Below are 17,656 nucleotides of genomic sequence, written 5' to 3'. Positions count from 1 at the left end.
CTGTATAGTGCTCTGAACAGGGCTTTCTAGTTAGTCCCATTCTCCTCCATTCCCCATAATCCTTTGAAGCTAACACTACAGCTGCTTCAAGCACCCTTAAGGCATTGCATTGTAGATTAATACAACTTGCTGCATCAAAAGTGACTCGTCATCATCATCATCATCATCATCATCGTCCCTCTGGTTTTTTTCCCCTGTAATCTTAAATCTGTGTCCAATTTGTATCCAACCCTACTGCCAATAGATATAATTTTTCCTAACTTATCAATCCCTTCGTAATAATGAAGGTTCACATTAAGTTTCAGCTTAAATTTGGATCTCTGTTCTTAGAACAGAGTTTATCTCCACTTAATTGGAACCCTCACCTGTTGCATCATGCCACTAAATCTCCTGTGAACATTTCTTCAAAGTGTTGATATCCATCCATAAAATATGATGTCCAGTAGTACACAATGAGTGGAATCCAGTTTTGACAACAGAGGTCCTATTCAGCAGTTGGGAGATCTGCTGGGAACTGTGTCTGGCTTATCACTGAGAGGCCCAACTCAATTTTTAGATAAATTCGCACTTTCCTGGACGATTTGCAGCCTCCAGTCAGATTAAATTTCTGGCCATACATAATTCCAGAATCCCTCTCAAACCCCAAAACCTGCTGGTGAATCAGAAGCTGTCAGCTCTTTAGTGCCATGAGGTGCAATGGCTATACAAGGTAATGCAATGGAGCCTTCACCAGGATTCATTATTGAATTCCTGAAGGGGTAAATGGGGGGGATGGTGTTGTTGGGAAAGTCTTGCTGAAAAGGCTGGGAGAGAGGTCAGACCAAGGGCAGGGCTTTGCTTTTAGTGGGATCTTTTCCCTCTCCTGGTATGCCACTGCCAAGCCTGACTGGTTTTCCCTGGGTAGCTTTCCAGAAACACGGGCAATTTGCATGTAATCCCTGAAACATCGTTAACTCCCAGTGGGCTTCAGAATAATTTGAATTGAGCGATTTTTAAACAAGCCAGTTATCTTCCTGCTGCTAGTTACCTTTTATTCCCATGAACTAAAGGGGGACACTTCTCCTGCTGACTGGGGACATACATGAAGCCTGGCCCATGGTCGTTCGGGCCTGGCCTACACCTTTTACCATTGCAGCAGATGCCAATAATTTCTGCCCAATAGGGGGCGAGACAGAAACAGGTTAATCAGTGAGAAATCCCACAGTTGAATAGCTCCGTGTCCATGTTTAAAGAATAAGTGAACATATCACAGAGTTATTATGATGCAGCTAGAGGCTATTTAGCCCATTGTGTTTGAAGAATACCTAGTGACCTAGCATGGATTAATGGCATTCATAGGTATAGAGGAGAAGCATCAATGACAGTGGGCCATAGAATTGATCCGAAAGAGAAATAAAAGCACCGATATAGCTTGGTAAGAAAGTAGAATTTCTTAATGATTGACCTCCATTTAATTTTCCTTTTGATCTGCACTTTTTCATTTGTTCCTAGACTTCAAGAGAACTCGCAGTAGATAAAAATAAGCCAACAGAGAAAATTTCAAAGTGTACAAAGCAAAAAGAATACATTGACGTGAAGGCATTGACTAAATTCCGAGCTTCGACTAAAGACAAAATAGAACACAAGCAGACCTACATGCACATGCTATGTCTACATTGGAAGATGCCATTCAAAATTTTCCAAGATATATCTATTTACTGAGGAGAAAGATCTTTTCAACGTCAAATTGTTTTTAATTAATCTGGGAATTAGAGGAGAATTAAAACCCCTGAATGTTTCAGAAATGATGGGGAGCAAACTCAGAAAAGTGCAGAGTGATACAGACAAAGAGCAAGATGCTGAGGAAAACACCAGAGTGCAATTAGAGGAGCCACATATTTCAGAGGAGCAACACAGCAAACGGATTACTCCCACAGAACCTAAGAAAAGAGAACATTTTGTGTCTTTTCCAGGGGAGTTGTCGACAAATACAGATAATGAAACATTACCAGAGCAACTGATAAAATTAGACAATGAAAACAAACACCGAGGTTATAAAATAGCAGAACTTGAAGCTTATATCTTAAAACTACAGGGTTCCGAAAGCTTAGCAGAGCCGGAATTCGAAGGAAATGAGGCTGCTGACAATCAGCAGATTTTAGAAGAGAAATTAAGAGAGTGCGAAGTTATGCTGGAGGATAGGACAGATGAATCCAAGACCTTGAGGAAGAAGCTCAATGAGATGGAGCTTTCATATCATCAGCTTCAGTTTGAATGTGATGCCCTTAAAGGCAAACTAGCTTCAGTGAGGGAACTGGAATCATTGGATTCTCTCAGCAGTGAAGATGAATCCGAAGTGAAACATAGTGCCAAAGCAGAGCTACTTCAAAGAGTCAAAAGTTTAGAAGGACTTTTGAAGGTGCAGGAAATGACTGAGAAGGAATTAACAGAAACAGTCAAAGAGCTTCAAGGAGAACTTTTGCATAGCCAGGAGAATCAGAGGCTGCTTGGTTTACGTTGTGACAAATTGGACCAGTTGACAAAGGAGAAAGAAGATGTGGAAAGCAAGTTAGAGGAGAGATACAGCCAAGTTGAGCAGCTACAGAAAGAAAAAGAGAAGTCTGAGGAAGATTACCAAGAGCAAATCAAAATGTTAATCGATGAGATTAAGGAGCGGGATGAAGTCCATTCTCAGCTTGAGGCGATTTACAAAGATTTGCTTCTGAAAATAGGGGAAATGGAAGAGTACAAAACTAGTCTTGAGTCAAAGGTTGCCAAATTCAAGATGGACCTGGAAGAGAGGGTGGATAATGAATTAAAATTGAAAAAGCAGTGCTCAGATCTGGAAAAAACTATCCGAGATTGGGAAAATTTTGAGCAACAGCTGAAAGGGCAGTTTAAGCGAGTAGAAAGTAAACAAAATGGCAAAATAAAGAGTCTTAGAAAACAGCTTGAAGACAAAGACGAAACCTTAAAAAAGACCCTGCAAGTGGTAGAAGAACTCAAGAAAAGCATCAAGGATGCAGAGAGCCAACTTCATGAAAGGCAGCACATTGCCCCAGAGATCCTTAAGGAGAAGAAACAACTTGAAGCAGAGCTAAGCAGAAAGGCCGAGGCTGAAATCGACAAGGCAGGGCTCATTGTGAAGATGAGAAGCAGGTTTGAAATGGAGGTGAACGAGAAAAGCAAAGAGCTAGAAGACTGCAAGGACGAGATTGAACATTTGAACGAAGAAATTGGACAGTTGCGAGAGCAACAATGGCAGCAAAAAGAAGCTGAAAGGAAGCTGCAAGAAAGGACCAAGATGCTGGAAGAGTTGGTGGAAGAGACAAAGGAAGTGGAGACCAAGGTCCTACAAGAAAAGATAGCTCGCATGGAAAAGCTGATCAGTATGAAGGAAGAAACTGAGGAGACATTACAGGCAAGGATTGGGAAACAGGAGACTTTATTAAAAGAAATGGAAGAGACTGAAAGAAGGCTGGCACAACGTAATGAAGAACTGGGTGTCAAACAACGTGGCATGAGCGAAGAATTACATCGCTGGAGAACCAAGTGCTCCAACCTTGAAAAATTTGAAAGGGATGTGAAATTTGAAACAAAATGCCAGAAGGATAAGATAAAAGACTTGGAAATTACCAAAACCAACTTAGAGGTGCAACTACAAAAGAAAATCAGCGAGCTCGAAGAGCTTGGCCTTTTGAAGAAGAAAGAACAAGCAAATGTAACAGCAGAGCTGAACAAAAGGATTGAAGAGCTTGAGTTCAAAGAGTCTGTCTGTCGAGCAGCAAAACAAAATGTTGAAATGCAGTTGAGAAAAAGGATGAAAGAATTTGAAATTTCGGAGGCAAATGCTAAGAGCCTTCAGAGAAAACTTGAGGAGGCATTGGAGGAAAAGCAAAATGGAATAAGAAATGTTGAAACTACCATGCGGCAAGAGAAGGCAGCGTTGGAAGCTGAACTTGCTAAATGGTCTCAGTCAGTGATTTCACTGGAGACGATGATCAAAGAGGAAAGCCAAATCTCCCTCAACTTAAAGGGACAGCTGCATGCTAAAGAAGTAGCTTTAAAAATGCTGCAGGAGGAGCACTCAGTACTGCTGGTGAGAATTCAAGGTTTAGAACAGGTAGGTGCAAAATTTTGTGGCTTTGAGAAGTCAGTGACTGGGAACAGTTTCAGTAGGAGTTCATAATTTGAGTCAAACTTTAACCTGATCAGAATTCCATTCCTACATCCAATTCTGTTTTCTGATAGAGCGTCGGCCTCCACTATGGAGGCCTGTCTGGAAAGCTGAATGGAGGGCAATATGTTGGTAAACTGTGAATGAGGTTCCAGTGCTCCCCCTCTCTCCCTATTTATTTCAGAATCCCCTCCTCTCCCACGTTTCTGAAGAAGGGTCTGGACCCAAAACATCAGCTTTCTTGCTCCTCTGATGCTGCTTGGCCTGCTGTGTACATCCAGCTCTACTCGGTGTTACCCCTAATATTACATTTTTTTTAACGATTTTTTTTGCCTTCACTCTAGCACTTGAATTCTGAGTGCTCAAAACATGACAGGAAAGATCAAAAAAGCTCAACTGAATATTAAAATCATTGACATGAGCTGTACCTAAATCACAGCTCAGAGAAACATTTTCAATGTACTATTCCTGTTAGATTTGGTTTTACAGGCTATCCTTTTTTCTTACAGACTAGGTCTGTTTGTAGATTTGAGACATATGAAAGCATTTGTGAAAATGCAATGAAAGGCCTCCAGTATGATATCATTGTTTGAAGTTCTCTGTAGCTATAATACCAGAGCATTTCATGAATATTACATGCGAACATGCCCAGTAGAGCGAATAGAACGTGCCTTTCATCATGAATAAGTAAATACCTCTTCAGCACATGGTGGCAACGCCATTTGAGCAGTAGGTTGCGATAGTCAAAACAACAGAGGCTGTTTCAATGTGAAAATATCTGCACTGTTTAGAGATGGAAATGTTTACAGCAACAATATAACTCTAGGGTTCAATTGGTCCCAGTGGCATGAAAGGCGGAATTGTTTTTTATTCCTTATAAATGGAGTCCCTGGGCGATAACATGAAGGAGATTAATTATATCATCTCACCCTGGAAAGAGGGAGCCGATGTACTGAATGTTAATGTCACCATTGGCACCCCCTGGCAATTGCAGGATCTGGAGGAGACGAAGAAAGACGGGACAAAACACACTGAGTGGGAGAGTAATAGGCGTGAAATGGATGTCCTCAACCAGAGGTTGGAAGAACTCACACAGTCCGAGGAGATACTCAAGCAAACCATTGACAACTTCACAAAGACAGAAGCTGCTTTACAAAGAAGGTAGGGAAATGCAGCAGGCAGCGGCACTAATTCTCTTTCTCTTGCACATTCGACACCTTCAAACTGTTTCAGATTAAGGGACGACAGAAAGGGAAAGCGAAGCTGAAAGAAAAGCAATGCTGTACCATCGAGAAATCTCTCGAGCTTCAGCTACTGTGGTTTACCTGAATGTGGAAGAGAAATGTTAATTAAGGCTGGACGCATCAGCTAAATGAATACTGATTACATCTTCCACTCTTATGGCTACCTTTATGTAGCAGGTCGCGAGTGATTTCCCAAAGTGTGTTTACACTGACCAATAGCTCTGAACAAACGAATTTACATGGAATATGATGTGATGCACAAACCGCTGTGATAAATGCTGTCCTGTGTTCACAACCAAATGGGTTGCTCGATAAAGAGTTTTAATGTAACAAAACTAGATTTGTTGAGTTAGGGGTTAGCGGAGTAGACTGACTATCTACTTCAATGAACCTGTATAGGTATAAAGAGCTGAATGACTTCCTTCTGTGTGATTCAATAATCTGTTTTATTGATTATACAAATTAAAGAACTAATCATCAAACCACTGTGAATCATGCACAGGTCGTAGCATTGTCTGATCGAACCTAGTCTCAGCTGCTATTTAAAAATGTAAGTAACACATTTTGAGTTCCAAAATGAATAACTAGAACTTTAGAGCAATAAGCTGTCTCTGGAACTGTTTCTTCTAGTTAGAGAGGGAAAGAAGAGGAGCCAATATTCACAAACGGAAACATTGAATAATACTGTAAGAAAATAAGGGCGGCACGGTGGCTCAGTCTTTAGCACTGCTGCCTCACAGCGCCAGGGACCCAGGTTCGATTCCAGCCTTGGGTAACTGTCTGTGTGGAGTTTGCACATTCTCCCCGTGTCTGCGTGGGTTTCCTCCAGGTGCTCTGGTTTCCTCCCACAGTCCAAAGATGTGCAGGTTAGGTGGATCGGCCATGCTAAATTGCCCATAGTGTTCAGGGGTGAGTGGGTTATAGGGGGATGGGTCTGGGTGGGACGCTGCAACGGGCGGTGTGGACTTGTTGGGCCGAAGGGCCTGTTTCTACACTATAGGGAATCTAATCTAAATGGCAGGATAAAAGTGGAAAAGAAAAATTTGGCGAAAAAATAAGCACAGAATTTGAATCCTGATCAAAAAGGTGCAGATAGAAGGTATAGCGGTCTCAAGGCAGTAGCAGGAGTAGGACATTCAACTCCTTGATCCTGCTCCACCATTCAATATGATCATAGCTGATCATCTAACTCAATGCCCGAATCTCACCCTCCCCCCATATTCTTAATCCTTTTACCAAAACAGTTATATCTACTCCTTCTCGAAAACAGTGTTGCTGAAAATAAGCGTGCAGGTGCATCAGGTAGTCATGAAGGCAAACGGTATGTTGGTACAATTGCAGCAAAACATCACTCTTCTAGTACTTGTGTCCTCTTGCTATGAAGGCCAACATACCGTTTGCATTCTTGACTGCCTGCTGCACCTGCATGCTTACTTTTAGAAACTGGTGCACTAGGACACACAGATCCTGGTGAATGTCCCCCTTCTCAATTTACAGCCGTTCAAATAATATTTTGCCATCCTGATTTTGGTACCAGAGTGGATATCCATATTTATCCGTTTTATACTGCATCTACCATGCATTTTCCCACTCACTCAGCCTGTCCCAATCGTATTGCAATATTTCTGCATCCTCCTCACAGCTCATCTTTCCACCCAGCTTTGTGTCATCTGCAAATGTTGCGATATTACATTTAGTTCCCTCATCTAAATCATTAACATGTATTGTAAGTAGAGAAATTTGAGGATCTTATTCAGGAGTTGAGCAAATGACCTGTTGGTATTGCCCCAGTCAGTCCTGCAGTTATCATTATGCTTGCAGCCAGTGCTATCCATTGGCTGAACATCTTTGACATGGATGTTGGGTGTCTCTGAGACCATTTGAAGGTAATGGGCTGCTCTGAAAATGTGGGTGTCCGCCGTTTGCAGACAGCAGGGAAAAATGGCAAGTCCTGCGATTGGGTGCTCAGTTCCTCAGTTGCTACTTTGGAGCTAGTACGCAGGAAGGAAGAAAACTGGTTGTTTGAGGCTGGGAAGCAGGGCCACAAAACGCCAGCAGCCCAGGCTGTAATTGCTGCATGGCTGCTGGCAAAATTGACCTTCCAACCAATTGGTGTCAGCAGTTGCTGAGTAAGCTTACATAGAACATAGAACATAGAACATTACAGCACAGTACAGGCCCTTCGGCCCTCGATGTTGTGCGACCTGTCATACCGATCTCAAGCCCATCTAACCTACACTATTCCATGTACGTCCATATGCTTATCCAATGCCGACTTAAATGTACCTAAAGTTGGCGAATCTACTACTGTTGCAGGCAAAGCGTTCCATTCCCTTACTACTCTCTGAGTAAAGAAACTACCTCTGACATCTGTCCTATATCTTCCACCCCTCAATTTAAAGCTATGCCCCCTCGTGCTCGCCGTCACCATCCTAAGAAAAAGGCTATCCACCGTATCTAACCCTCTGATTATTTTGTATGTTTCAATTAAGTCACCTCTCAACCTTCTTTTCTCTAATGAAAACAGCCTCAAGTCCCTCAGCCTTTCCTCGTAAGACCTTCCCTCCATACCAGACAACATCCTAGTAAATCTCCTCTACACCCTTTCCAAAGCTTCCACATCCTTCTTGTAATGCTGTGACCAGAACTGTACACAATACTCCAAGTGCGGCCGCACCAGAGTTTTGTACAGCTGCAGCATAACCTCTTGGTTCCGGAACTCGATCCCTCTATAAATAAAAGCTAAATCACTGTATGCCTTCTTAACAGCCCTGTCAACCTGGGTGGCAACTTTCAAGGATCTGTGTACATGGACACCGAGATCTCTCTGCCCTTCTACACTACTAAGAATCTTACCATTAGCCCTGTACTTTGCCTTCTGGTTACTCCTACCAAAGTGCATCACCTCACACTTGTCTGCATTAAACTCCATTTGCCACCTCTCAGCCCAGCTCTGCAGCTTATCTATGTTTCTCTGCAACCTACAGCATCCTTCGTCACTATCCACAACTCCACCGACCTTAGTGTCGTCTGCAAATTTACTAACCCATCCTTCTACGCCCTCATCCAGGTCATTTATAAAAATGACAAACAACAGTGGACCCAACACTGACCCTTGCGGTACACCACTAGTCTCCAGGATGAACGTTTCCCATCAACTACCACCCTCTGTCTTCTTTCAGCAAGCCAATTTCTGATCCAAACTGCTGTATCTCCCACAATTCCATTGCTCCGCATTTTGTATAATAGCCTATTGTGGGGAACCTTATCGAATGCCTTGCTGAAATCCACATACACCACATCAACCAGTTTACTCTCATCTACCGTTCGGTCACCTTCTCAAAGAACTCAATAAGGTTTGTGAGGCACGGCCTTCCCTTCACAAAACCGTGCTGACCAACCCTAATCAATTTATTCTTTTCTAGAGGATTATAAATCCTATCCCTTATAACCTTTTCCAACACTTTACCAACAACTGAGGTAAGGCTCACTGGTCTATAATTACCAGGGTTGTCTCTACTCCCCTTCTTGAACAGGGGAACCACATTTGCTATCCACCAGTCATCTGGCACTATTCCTGTAGACAATGACGAGTTAAAGATCAATGCCAAAGGCTCGGCAATCTTCTCCCTGGCTTCCCAGAGGATCCGAGGATAAATCCCATCCGGGCCAGGGGACTTTATCTTTCTTCACCCTCTGAAGGATTTCTAATACCTCTTCCTTGTGAACCTCAATCCCACCTAGTCTATTAGCCTGTATCTCAGTATTCTCCTCAACAACATTGTCGTTTTCTAGAGTGAATACTGTTGAAAAATATTCATTTAGTGCTTCCCCTATCTCCTCTGACTCCACACAAAACTTAGCACTACTATCCTTGATTGGGCCCAATCTTACTTTCATCATTCTTTTATTCCTTAAATATCTATAGAAAGCCTTGGGGTTTACCCTGATCCTATCCGCCAACAACTTCTCAACCATATGGCATGCTTAGCATTGACACAACAAACAATAGTAAGACACTTAATTACAAAAGTTATTAGTTGCTATAAATATTTCTACCATGCTTTTTGATGCTTGCTGAGGAGCGCAAGTCAGCATGGTGTGTGAAGCACTTCTCATTTGAAGAAAAAGATGTTTTTTGCTTGTGGAGACCTAAGTGGCTGTCTGGTGCAATCACACTTTTCATAGAATCCATATAAGCCCCACAGTGCAGAAGTAGGCTATTTGGCTCGTGAGTCTACATCAGCCCTCTGAAGAGCATTCCAACCAGACTCATCCCCCTACCCTATCCCTATTACCCTGCATTTCCCTTGGCCAGTGCTGCATATCTTTGGACTGTAGGAGGAACTGGAGCACCCAGAGGTAACCCACGCGGGCACAGGGAGAGTGTGCAAATTTCACATGGACCGTCACCCAAGGGTAAGGTTGAAGCTGGCTGCATGGTGCTATGTGGCAGCAGTGCTAACCACTGAGCCACCACATTGCCCTCCAGCACAGTTATAATTACTGTCTGTGGGAAAGGTGCTTCTGTATATTCTAATTGTTGAGATAGTTCTTTTCATAAATAAACTCAAGGATCCAAGATTCTGTTGGCATTTTTATTTGGTATAAGGAATTTTGAATAGAACTGTTTTGAATAAATGCCCCTTAATAATCTAGATTTGAGATATTTTGAGGGCAGTGGGGGGAGGGTGGGAGCAGTGCTAATTTTCATCATTGTTTGGCTGGTGAATTGGCAGATGAAGTGGAACATCTAATCCCTGGGTTCCATAATGGGTTCAGTTAAGTCGACAGTCTTGTGTCCATGGGTTAGATAATGTGTGTTGATCTTTATCTGCCTTATGCCTGATAATGGGAACAGACATTTTGCCATCGTAGAATGATATAACACAGCAGAAGGCTGTTTGGCCCTTTAGGAGTATTTTGGCAGGGTGTTCCACATCACAAGAACACATTGTGTGTACAAAATGGTCCTCAAGTCCCCTCTGGATTTTTGCTGATCAACTTACGTCTGTGACTTTTGGTTACTAGCCCTTCTGCTAATGGAAACAGTTTTTTTTATTATTACTTAATGTAATGAAACTGTTCTTGGCTTTGAACATTATGATCAAACCTCCACTTAAACATGTTTGTTATGTTCTGCTTATCTCATCTCACTGTAGTTCTTAAATTTGTGGCACCATTCCAGGAAATCTTCCCACCTACATACACAGGAATGTACAATTTCAGACCAAGAATATTTGGTTGATCTAAACTATATTCAACTAAACTTTTCTGTCTAACCCTATAACCATTCACTTCTGTCTCAATGAAGAATCACTAACTCAGCCTTAAAAATAGTCAATATCTGTGTATCTACTGCTCACCAGAGCAAGAACTCCACAGACGAATTACCCTGCTGAGAGGGAGAATGATTCTAATTACTGTCTTAAATGGAAGGTCCCTTATTTTTAAACTGTGGTGCCTAATTTTGGTCTCTTCCATAACCTCTCCTTATGCACCTGTCAAGTTCCCTCAGCATCTTATATTTTAACAAAAACACATCTCATTCTTCTAAAGTCTAATTGATACACACTCAATCTGTCCAATCTTTCCTCAAAGAATAACTCTTCCATCTCAGATAACACGGTGTGAAGGTGGATGAACACAGCAGGCCGAGCAGCATCAGAGGAGCAGGAAAGCTTGACGTTTCAGGTCGGGACCTTTCTTCATTTTCTGAAGTAGAGTCCCGACCCGAAACGTCAAGCTTTCCTGCTCCTCTGATGTTGCTTGGCCTGCTGTGTTCATCCAGCCTCACACCGTGTTATCTCAGATTCTCCATCATCGGCAGTTCCTATTATCTCTGTAACTCTTCCATCTCAGCTGAGTGCATCTTCTCTGAATTGCTTCTCATGCTGTTATATCCTTTCTTCAATAAGGAGACTAAAACAGAATACAGGACTCCAGGTTTTATCTCACCAACATCTAGTAAAACTGTAACAAAAAGCTCACTGAAGTATAATCCATTTCCCTTGCAATAAATGACAGCATTCTATAGGCCTTCCCAATTACTTGTTATACCTGGATATTAAAGGTAAAAATGCCATTGTCTTACCAGGCCACAGGGCTGCTCTCTTATTAGTGAAAGATAACTTGTGGTTTAACCTGAGGGTTATAATATCTTAGGTGAAGGAAGAGGTAATGAAGGACAATCCTTCATGGTAACCTCAGCTGGTACAGAAATTGAAACCATGTTGTTTGCATCTCTTTATGTCACAAGCCTGCTGTCCTGCCAACTGAGCTAACTGATCCCACTTTTTTAGTAACTCTTTATGATTCATGGACCAGTACCCCCAGAACCCTCCACACTGTGGAGTTCTACAATTTTTGTCCCTTTAAATAACCGGTTGCTTTGCTATTCTTTCTGCCAGTGTGGACAAGTTCACGTTTCACCCCATTAAAGTTCATCTGCCAAACTTTTAACCACTCGTTTAACTCTTTGCTCACTCCTTCCACCCTCTGCACTACTTGCTCTGCTATCTATATTTGTGGCATCAGCAAACTTAGCAACTTTGTGTCCTACAACTAAGTTATTGATATGGATTGTAAAAGGTCCCAGCACTGATCCCTGTGGCACTTCACTAGCAATGAAGTAGTACATCTGAGGCTGTAGGAATTGCAGATGCTGGAGAATCTGAGAGAACAAGGTGTAGAGCTGGATGAACACAGCGGGTCAAGCAGCATCATAGGAACAGGAAAGCTGACATTTCGGGCCTAGACCCTTCTTCAGAAATCTGGTCTAGACCCAAAATGTCAACTTTCCTGCTCCAATGATGCTGCTTGACCTGCTGCGTTCATCCAGCTCTACACTTTGTTGTCGTACATTTGAGGCTGGTCAGTTCCTGATTTCTTCTTTTTTTTTTTCTTCTATTCCTTCAACTTTTCTTTCTATTCAGATCTTCTCTCTCAACACCAGTGTGCTCCCCAGATCCAACTGAATCAAAAGGTAGTGCTTAATATATTTAGTTTAGACATAGGCATGACTGGCACTGAAATATTTCAGGCAGGATTCGCATCTAAGTCAACAACAGCAACATTTTGCACAAATGTTATTTCTGAGAGGGTCCAGCAGCCCTTGATATATAAACCCATAACGTCTTTGGACCTGCTGTCATTCAGCTGCATAAAATCAGGTTTAATCCACTGTATGAAACCTGAAAGAATTGCCGATTCCGTAAATCAGGATCAAAAACAGAAGTTGCTAGAAAAGCTCAGCAGGTCTGGCAGCATCCGTTAATCCACCAAATATCCAGTGGCACAGCAGCTGAAGCTCTGCTAATATTCAGGGTCAGTGTTCTGAGGGAGGACGATTGCAAATAAAATTACATCTATTTTTAATCGTCTTCCCCAATAGTGTTGTATTACACCAGTCCATTGTTGACATGAAAATAGCTAAAACGAACAAATTTATATTGTGTTCAGAGATTTGCCCTATGCTGTAGCTCTCGTGGAGGTTTGGCAGAAAGCCTGTTTGCATATCTGTCTGGGAGAAGTTTGAGAGGAAATTCAAGGACAATGTCTGAATATCTCACAGGGATAGTTATACCATCTACTGCAAGAGCTAGGGGGTAGCTTTCCAGACAGTCCATCAGCTTTCGGGTACCAATTACGCAGTGCCATGGGGTAAAATCTTTGTGAGGCACCGGGAGTGTTGGTAATGGGCTGGTGAGCTGGAGACAGTTCCACATTGCAAGTTCCAAGGGAAGCCTGCTGAATGACGGATCAATCAGGCAGTGGCCAGACCACAAGCATGCCTTTTTCTGGAATCTGGTCACTGGAATGGAAGCCCCGTCCAGCGTCCACAGCCAGTAGAGAAATGTGAAGAAAGGCCTGAGGGCCCTGACGCTTGGAGGGTTTGATAGACCAAATGAACAGCTTCTCTTTCGATTCCTCCCGCTTCCTACAGACAAAGGGGGTGGCCATGGGTACCCGCATGGGCCCAAGCTATACCTGCCTCTTTGTAGGTTACGTGGAACAGTCCCTCTTCCGCACCAACACTGGCCCCAAACCCCACCTCTTCCTCCGTTACATTGATGACTGTATCGGTGCTGCCTCATGGTCCCAAGAGGAGCTCGAACAGTTCATCCACTTCACCAAAACCTTCCACCCCAACCTCAAGTTCACCTAGGCAATCTTCAACACATCCCTCACCATCCTGGACCTCTCTGTCTCCATCTCAGGCATCCAGCTAGAAACTGATGTCCATTTCATGCCCACCGACTCCCACAGCTACCTAGAATACACTCCTCTCACCCACACCCCTGCGAAAATTCCATCCCCTATTCCCAATTCCTTCACCTCTGCTGCATCTGCTCCCAGGATGAGGCATTCCACTCCCGCACATCCCAGATGTCCAAGTTCTTCAAGGACCGCAACTTGCCCCCCGCAGTGGTCGAGCACGCCCTTGACCGTGTCTCCCGCATTTCCCGCAACACATCCTTCACATCCCACCTCCGCAATAACCGCCCTAAAAGAATCCCCTCCGTCCTCACATACCACCCCACCAACCTCCGGATACACCGCATCATCCTCTGAAACTTCCGCCATCTACAATCCAACCCCACCACCCAAGACATTTTTCCATCCCCACCCTTGTCTGCCTTCCGGAGAGACCACTCTCTCTGTGACTCCCTTGTCTGCTCCACATTCCCCTCCAACCCCACCACACCCGACACCTTCCCCTGCAACTGCAGGAAGTGCTACACTTGCCCCCACACCTCCTCCCTCACCCCCATCCCAGGCCCCAAGATGACTTTCCATGTTAAGCAGATGTTCACCAGCACATCTGCCAATGTGGTATACTGTATCCATTGTACCTGGTGTGGCCTCCTCCACGTTAGGGAAACCAAGGGAAGGCTTGAGGACCGCTTTGCAGAACACCTCCGCTTGGTTCACAATAAATAACTGCACCTCCCAGTCGCGAACCATTTCCACTCCCCCTCCCATTCTTTAGATGGCATGTCCATCATGGGCCTCCTGCAGTGCAACAATGATGCCACCCGAAGGTTGCAGGAACAGCAACTCATATTCCGCTTGGGAACCCTTCAGCCCAATGGTATCAACGTGGACTTCACCAGCTTCAAAATCTCTCCCTCCCCCCATTACATCCCAAAACCAGCCCAGCTCGTCCCCGCCTCCCTAACCCATTCTTCCTCTCACCTATCCCCTCCTCCCACCTCAAGCCACAGCTCCATTTCCCACCTACAGATCTCATGCCGCCTCCTTGACCTGTCTGTCCTCCCCGGACTGACCTATCCCCTCCCCACCCATACTCTCCTCTCCACCTCTCTTCTCCTCTATCCATCTTCGGTCCGCCTCCCCCTCTCTCTCTATTCATTTCAGAACCCTCTCCCCATCCCCCTTTTCTGATGAAGGGTCTAGGCTCACAACGTCAGCTTTTGTGCTCCTGAGATGCTGCTTGGCCTGCTGTGTTCATCCAGCTCCACACTTTGTTATCTTGGATTCTCCAGCACCTGCAGTTCCCATTATCTCTGAACTATTGCTGCTATCATGTCTCGTGGCTAATAAGAGGGTGATGCGCAAAGTCATTACAGACGACCTGAACTGCTGCCATAAGATGAAGTTATCCACCCATGGATTCATCTCATTGAGCTTTAGTTCCCCGAGTTCCAAGTAGATCAGCCTGGAGGGAAGATGTATAGTAATGCTGGGGAGGAAGGATAAGCCTACTCTGTTCAAAGCAGTTGAGGTCATTGCATGGTGTAGTCGGGTGGGGTGCTAAGAAATTGGATTTATTTATTCTTTGTTCATTCATGGGATGAGCCCATTGCTGTCTGGGATAGCATTTATTAGCCACCCTTAATTGCTCAGAGGGCAGTTAAGAGTCAACCACATTGCTGTTGGTCTGGAGTCAATTGTAGGCCAGGTAAGGATGGAGTTCCTTAAGGACATTAGTGAACCAGATGTGTTTTTTCGACAATTGACAATGGATTCGTGGTCATCATTTGTGTCCTAATTTCAAATTTTTATTGAATTCAAATTCCACTATTGAACTGGGCTCCCCAGAATTGACCTGGGTCTCTGTATTTAGCGATTAAGCCATTGCCTCCCCCAGTTCGAATATTGGAACAATGAAAATAGTAAAGTTCATGGGAAAGGTTCTAGTTTTGAGTGGATTAAATTGATTTTTTGCATAACCTGATTATACAATGCAAATGTTAATAGCAAGTAGTTTATAGCAAGGAGCATTTTATATTCATATGAATGTTGTCATTTGGGAAAGAAACACAATTGGCTATGCTTTTGCAGGGCTTATTTTTATTGGTAAAATGCCTCTGTGTATGATAAGATTCTGATTTACAGATTTCTGGAATCTCTGAAACACATGATCAATGGACTGCTGACTGCTCTTTCTTTAAAAACATTTAAAATTCTCCATTCCAACAACAATCGTTTATAATGTGATGAGAAAGTACCTGCAGGGGACTGAGGATTTCACTACAAGGGAAGAAAGTTGGAAATTATATGAGCTTTACCCTAAAACTGTTTGGATTGTATTTGTTGGAGGAATGAAGCAGCAATGACATCCTTTGATGCAGGCAATGTATACTCCATCACAAAATGTTCAATAGAAGTTCTCTTTTTATTGACTCTGTGCTGTTGGTTACTTTTATTTAGAATTCAAGATTTGGAACTGTCAGAACAAAAGCTTCTGGATAAAATCAATGAGTTAACTTCCAAATCACAGCAATCAATGACCAGTGATCCACAACTTACAGTAAAGCTTCGAAGTCTGCAAATTTCCGAGAAGGAACTTAAATTTTCGGTAAGGCTCATTGTAAATCCGATCATCCATTTTTCTTGCTCCGCTGAAGTCTCTGACTTGTAGCAAAGATCCATTATCCGAATCTTTACCGAAGTCATGTTTCTGTCGTGTTGGATGTGGACCTTGAGGATTCACATACATGACAGAACAAGATAAAGAACAGATCACCCTTTGAGCCAGTCCCAAACAATCATGGTGCAAATTCTGGATGGTGTGATCCCCATTCAGCTTCCCAGCCACCAAGAACAACTACAAATACAATTGAACCAGCAGTCTCCTGAGAGAGAGAGATTAAAACATTAGGTTAACTTAGAAAAAACAAAAATTGTTAGAAAGATTCTCACTGCACCCCCTCAGAGATGATCCAGTAAATTCTAGAGGACTGGTGAGGTAACATCTCTCCTTACGTAAGGAGCTTTGATTTGAATGATGATTGTCACATGTACTGAGATACAGTCAAAAGTTTTGTTTTGTGAGATAACCAGACAAATCATACCTTACATAAGTACATTAGGGTAATAGAACAGAATGCAGAATATAGTGTTATAGCTGCAAAGAAGGTGCAGAGAGAGATCAACTCTAATTTATTAGAGGTCCATTCATAAGTCTGTTAACAGTGGGGAAGAAACTGTTCTTAAATCTGTTGGGAAATGTTTTCAAACTTTTGTGTCTTCTGCCTGATGGAAGAGGGTGGATGAGAATATAACCAGGATGGGAGGGGTCTTTCATGATATTGGCTTCTTTACTGAGGCCACTGGGATTAGTAAATGGAGTCAGTGGAAGGAAGGCTGGTTTTCATGATGGATAGGGCTGCGTTCGCAACTCTCGGTAATTTCTTACAGTCTTGGGCAGAGCAGTTGCTCTTTACAGATGGTGCATCTGTAAAATGCTTCGGCAATTAGTTATATTAGTTACGCTCAGGAACCCACAGATCTCCCTTTTGCAGGTATCTGTTACTTGATCCATAAGCCAATTTTATTTTCCAGTAGTTGCTGACACTGTTGATTGGTCAGTTACAGTAAGAACTATGACCGAGCGAAGCCTTTTCCTCATGTGACATTAATACAAAAATTATTACTTGAACTGGAGCTCCACAATGCAGAATCAGCAACACTGCACCATGAGACCTCCCTCACCAATGGCTGATTTATATCTTAATTCACTGTTAGCTAATAGGTCATAGACTAAAGGAAAAGGTCATGGTACCAACATTCATGTATCTTCCCTTGTCAGAGCATCCATGTTTAGCTTCTGCCTTTGTATACATGTGCTGTGATTATCCCTTGTAACAATTGAACTAACTGGGGCTCACAATTAATCCTTTCAGTGCTACATAATTAGTGCTGTTCCAATATTTTAATTTTTTTGTCGTTACCTCATTGCTTGCTTTCCTTGAGTTTGTTTTCCCAAAACAAGACAGGACACTGATAG

The 17,656-nt window shown here is 43.1% G+C and overlaps 2 protein-coding genes across 10 annotated transcripts in view; both read left to right on the top strand.

Annotated features, from left to right (window-relative positions):
- The window catches only part of LOC125462192 (janus kinase and microtubule-interacting protein 1-like), a 334,030-nt gene extending 332,208 nt beyond the window's left edge, over positions 1-1,822 (top strand). For 3 of the 4 annotated variants that reach the window (XM_059638150.1, XM_059638124.1, XM_059638093.1), the window contains one exon: positions 1,492-1,822. In XM_059638150.1, the coding sequence (XP_059494133.1) occupies positions 1,492-1,701 (210 nt within the window). In that variant the 3' untranslated portion in view covers positions 1,702-1,822. The remainder of the gene's footprint in view (positions 1-1,491) is intronic. The other variant, XM_048552022.2, reaches the window with a different exon arrangement.
- Positions 1,688-17,656, top strand: part of LOC125462072 (golgin subfamily A member 4-like) — a 112,292-nt gene continuing 96,323 nt past the window's right edge. For all 6 annotated transcript variants that reach the window (XM_059638022.1, XM_059638051.1, XM_048551703.2 and 3 more), the window contains exons 1-3: positions 1,688-4,102; positions 5,151-5,317; positions 16,078-16,225. In XM_059638022.1, the coding sequence (XP_059494005.1) occupies positions 1,784-4,102; positions 5,151-5,317; positions 16,078-16,225 (2,634 nt within the window). In that variant the 5' untranslated portion in view covers positions 1,688-1,783. The remainder of the gene's footprint in view (positions 4,103-5,150; positions 5,318-16,077; positions 16,226-17,656) is intronic.

Source organism: Stegostoma tigrinum, chromosome 1 (genome assembly GCF_030684315.1).
Source record: "Stegostoma tigrinum isolate sSteTig4 chromosome 1, sSteTig4.hap1, whole genome shotgun sequence".
Classification (NCBI taxonomy): domain Eukaryota; kingdom Metazoa; phylum Chordata; class Chondrichthyes; order Orectolobiformes; family Stegostomatidae; genus Stegostoma; species Stegostoma tigrinum.
Note: the sequence above shows the minus strand (reverse complement) of the source record. Positions and strands in the feature narration are given on the sequence as shown.